At 53.6% G+C, this 4,887-nt stretch overlaps 1 protein-coding gene across 1 annotated transcript in view; it reads left to right on the top strand.

Moving 5' to 3' along the window:
• Positions 1–999: 999 nt before the first annotated feature.
• Positions 1,000–4,887, top strand: part of LOC104391958 (non-receptor tyrosine-protein kinase TYK2-like) — a gene marked incomplete at its 3' end in the record, with an annotated part of 24,121 nt that continues 20,233 nt past the window's right edge. Inside the window, 4 exon segments of the mRNA XM_010001310.1 lie at positions 1,000–1,210; positions 2,486–2,609; positions 4,142–4,286; positions 4,546–4,709. Coding sequence (XP_009999612.1) covers positions 1,000–1,210; positions 2,486–2,609; positions 4,142–4,286; positions 4,546–4,709 — 644 coding nt within the window.

Here is a 4,887-nt window from a genome sequence, read left to right as displayed (position 1 = left end):
GGATCTCTGGGATCTCAGGATCTGTGGGGCTCAAACCCCCGGGTGTTCCACCCAGACCCCTGGGGATGCCTCAAGGCCTCACCCCTGGGGCTGAATCCGGAGCGAATCCAGATTCATCCCATTCCTGGCTCCTCCCAGATCCCAGCTTGGCAAAAACCCCCCTCCCCTCTTCCTTCCCAGTCCATCCCAGTTCCTTCCTCACATCCCAACTGGGAACGACCACAGAGGCCAGAACCAGGAGCTCAACAAGGGGTGGGGGAAGAAGCTGAAAAATCCAGGATCTTCCTGGATTTTTCCAGGGTGTTTTTGTTTTTCTTCTGGATCCCCTTTTTTTTTGGGCTCCTTTTTTTTCTTCCCAACGTCGGGAATTTGGGGGGAGGGGCAAAAAACTCGGGAACTTGGGGGTGTTTTTTGTTCCCCCCCGACGCGTTTCGAGGAGATCCAGGTGATTCCATAGGGGAGTTGGGTTTGGATTTGATCCCAGCCCAGAATTCCCAGGAATAAAAGGAGGTTGGGATGGACCAACTGGTGTGGGGGGGGGGGGAGGGGATTTCATCCCAGTCCAGAATTCCCAGTAAAAAGGCTTGAAATGGGAGGTGGGACAAACTGGTTTCGGAGCCACGAGGTCGATCCCGTGGGATGAACCCACTGGATCCTCTTCCCAAGTTGGTTTTCTAGGGAAAAAGGGTTGGATTTTTCCACTGGGGCGGGGGGGGAGTTGGGAAGACCAGGATGGATCTGACATTCCCAGTTTGAACTGGTTTTCCTTCCCCTTCTTTTCCAGTTGATCCCAATCCCCTTCCCACCCCCTCCCGCCGGGATCCGGCCCCGCGTTATGCTCGATATCGACCACGAGGTGGGAATTCCCAGCTTTCCCAGTCCTCCCAACCGGGCCTGACTGGTTTCCTGGGTTGATTTCATTCCCAGTTTCCCCCTTCCCATTTTTCCCCTCCCCCTTCCCAATTTGTCCCAGTTGGAAGGTCGTTGGGAATCACCACCATGTCCTTGCGCCGCCGCGCCGGGAAACGCGGCGAGTCGGATCCTGCAGGATGTTGCTTTGGATCAGGATCCGGATCAGGATCCGGATCAGGATCAGGAATGAGGGTTTTACTCCATTGGAATGGGGAGGAAAACCGGGAATGTTCCCAGATCTACAGCTCTGGGACCCTCAGTGCTGAGGAAATTTGCATTGACCTGGCCCAGAAGATCGGTGAGTACCCAGAGTTCCCACCCAAATCCCATCCCAGAATAGGGGAAAATTCCCACTTTTCCAATCTTTTGGGGCAATCCCACCCGTTTGGCTTCCAAAATCCCAACTGGTTGATCCCAAAAATCCCAACTCTTGGGGTTTGGAAAAAGTTTCCCCCAAAAAAACCGGCTCGGAACGGATCGAGTCGGAATTCCGGGCGTTCCAGTTTGTTCCAGTGTTCCAGAAAAGTGGAACTGGGGGGTGGATCAACCCAGTTATTGGGTTGGGATGAAGGCGAATGACTTCATCTCCCAGCTCCTCAACATCCCAGTTTTGGGAATTCCCCCCCTAAACATCATTCCCAAACTTGTCCCGTTCCGACGCGCCGGAATTCCGGGCGTTCCAGTTTGTTCCAGTATTCCAGGAAAGTGGAACTGGGGTGAATCAACCCCGTTATTGGGTTGAGATGAAGGGGAATGACTTCATCTCCCAGTTCTCAACATTCCAGTTTTGGGAATTCCCCCCTAAACATCATTCCAGGCTCCTGTTCCCAAACTCGTCCCGTTCCGACGCGCCGGAATTCCGGGCGTTCCAGTTTGTTCCAGTATTCCAGAAAAGTGGAACTGGAGGGTGGCTCAACCCCGTTATTGGGTTGGGATGAAGGGGAATGACTTCATCTCCCAGCTCCTCAACATCCCAGTTTTGGGAATTCCCCCCTAAACATCATTCCAGGCTCCTGTTCCCAAACTCGTCCCGTTCCAACGCGCCGGAATTCCGGGCGTTCCAGTTTGTTCCAGTATTCCGTAGAAGTGGAACTGGGGGATGGATCAACCCAGTTATTGGGTTGGGATGAAAGGGAATGACTTCATCTCCCAGCTCCTCAACATCCCAGTTTTGGGAATTCCCCCCTAAACATCATTCCAGGCTCCTGTTCCCAAACTCGTCCCGTTCCGACGCGCCGGAATTCCGGCCCGTTTTGGTGGGAACCCTTTGGAAGATCCTCTTGGGTTTCTCCAATGGGATTGATGAACTTCCCAACCTCTCCAGGTGCCTTTTTTTTTGGGATAAAACCCCTTCCAGCTTTTCCTTGGAAAAAAAGAACCAGTTTCTTAGGAATTCTCCCATTTTTGGGGCACGGGAACCAGGAGGATGTTGAGGTTCCTCAGGTTCCTTGAGGTGGGAAAAATGGGCTGAAAGGTGGGAATTTTGGGTTTATTTTAATGGTTCTTTTTTTGGGAATTCTCTCTTCTTCTTGGGAATTCCCTCTTTTACCTGGGAATTCTCTCCCCTTCCCAGGAATCACCCCCTTGTGCTACAACCTCTTTGCCCTCTACGACCCCCAGAGCAGGATCTGGTTCCCACCCAACCATCTCTTCCATATTGGAAGAGACACCAACTTCCAGTTGGTCTTCAGGATGAGGTGAGACCCCCCCCATTCCTGATGTCCCCTCTCCTGATCCTTGGGATGGGCTTTGGGATCCTGGGATGGGCTTGGAGGTCCTGGGATGGGCTTGGAGGTCCTGGGATGGGTGTTGAGGTCCCAGGAGGATCCTTAAGATCCTGGGATGGGCTTTGGGATCCTGGGATGGGCTTGGAGGTCTTGGGATGGGCTTGGAGGTCCCAGGATGGGCTTTGGGATCCTAGGATGGGTCTTGAGGTCCCAGGATGGGTTTGAAGGTCCCAGGAGGATCCTTGAGGTCCTGGGATGGGCTTTGGGATCCAGGGATGGGCTTGGAGGTCCTGGGATGGGTTTGGAGGTCCCAGGAGGATCCTTGAGGTCCTGGGATGGGTTTTGGGGTCCTGGGATGGGCTTTGGGGTCCTGGGATGAGTGTGGAGGTCCCAGGATGGGCTTGGAGGTCCCAGGAGGATCCTTGAGGTCCTGGGATGGGCTTTGAGATCCTGGGATGAGTTTTGGGATCCTGGGAGGATCTTTAAGATCCCAGGATGAACTTTGAGGTTCCTGGGATGGGCTTGGAGGTCCTGGGATGGGTTTGAAGGTCCCAGGATGAACTTTGAGGTCCCAGGAGGATCCTTGAGGTCCTGGGATGGGCTTTGGGATCCTGGGATGTGCTTGGAGGTCCTGGGATGGGTTTGAAGGTCCCAGGATGAACTTTGAGGTCCCAGGAGGATCCTTGAGGTCCTGGGATGGGCTTTGGGATCCTGGGATGAGTTTTGGGATCCTGGGAGGATCTTTAAGATCCCAGGATGAACTTTGAGGTTCTTGGGATGGGTTTTGAGATCCTGGGATGGGTTTTGGGATCCTGGGATGGGTTTTGGGATCCTGGGATGGGCTTTGGGATGGGTTTTGAGTGTGGAGGTCCCAGGGTGGACTTGGAGGTCCCAGGAGGATTCTTGAGGTCCTGGGATGGGCTTTGGGATCCTGGGATGAGTTTTGGGATCCTGGGAGGATCTTTAAGATCCCAGGATGAACTTTGAGGTTCCTGGGATGGGCTTGGAGGTCCCAGGAGGATTCTTGAGGTCCTGGGATGGGTTTGAAGGTCCCAGGAGGATCCTTGAGGTCCTGGGATGGGTTTGAAGGTCCCAGGAGGATCCTTGAGGTCCTGGGATGGGCTTTGGGATCCTGGGATGGGCTTGGAGGTCCCAGGAAGGACCTGGAGATCCCGGGATGAGCTCTGAGATCCTGAGAAGAGCTTTGAGATCCCAGGATGGGCTTTGAGATCCCAGGATGGGGTCTGAGATCCCAGGATGGGCTTGAACATCCCAGAAAATCCATGGATCTGGGATTTTTGGGGAGGCCAAAAATTCCTTCCCCTTCGGTTCCGGTTTCACCGCCCGAATCTTTCCCGGCGCGTTTCCAGTAACAACCCTGGAGCGACTCCAGAGCAGCCACAGGAGCCAAAATTCCCTCTTGGAGTCACCAAACCTGGAATGTTCTTTCCCACCTTGCAGGAGAAGACCCGGATTAGAACCTTTTCCTTCCCCTTCTCCAGGTTTTACTTCCGGAATTGGCACGGGATGAACGAGAAGGAACCGGTCGTTTATCGCAACGTCCCCAGACCCAACGATTCCCAGGATGAGAAGCAACCAGGAAGGTTTTTGTTGGATTCAGCCTCCTTTGAGTACCTTTTCGAGCAGGTCAGGAGGGATTTTATTTCCTCAATCCTTCTGGATTCACCTCAAATTTGGGGTCAAAACTTCTCCTGTTATTTGAAGAGGGAACGTTTTCCCGGCGCGAAGTTTCGACCCCGCTCGGAGTTTCCCCTTGGGAAAATGAGTTGAAAATGGTTTCAATCCACTTGGGAAACCTCCAAAAACCCCCAGTTGGGAATTCCAAGAGGGATAATGATCATAAAAAAAGGTTAATTCAGCTTTTTATGCCTTTATTTTTCAACAGGGGAAGTTTGATTTTATCAACGACGTGGTTTCCCTGAAGGATTTTGGGAGCGAACAGGAAGTGCAGAGGTTCAGGAGTGACAGTTTGGGGATGGCCCTGCTCCACCTCTCCCACCTGGCCCTCAGGAAAGGGATTCCCCTGCAGGAAGTGGCCAGGAAATACAGGTGAGGGGGTTGGATCCCTCCTTCCGGGCCTTGGGAATTCCTCCTCTTGTTTTCCTTCCTCCCACCTTCTTCCCCTTCCTCCCCCACCCTTTTCCTCTTCCCTCCCAACCCTTTTCCTCTCCCCTCCCCACCCTCTTCCCCTTCCTCCCCCACCTTCTTCCCCTTCCTCCCCCACCCT

The sequence above is a fragment of the Chaetura pelagica genome, unplaced genomic scaffold, assembly GCF_000747805.2.
Source record: "Chaetura pelagica isolate M959 unplaced genomic scaffold, ChaPel_1.0 scaffold1587, whole genome shotgun sequence".
In the NCBI taxonomy this organism is placed as follows: Eukaryota; Metazoa; Chordata; class Aves; order Apodiformes; family Apodidae; genus Chaetura; species Chaetura pelagica.
Note: the sequence above shows the minus strand (reverse complement) of the source record. Positions and strands in the feature narration are given on the sequence as shown.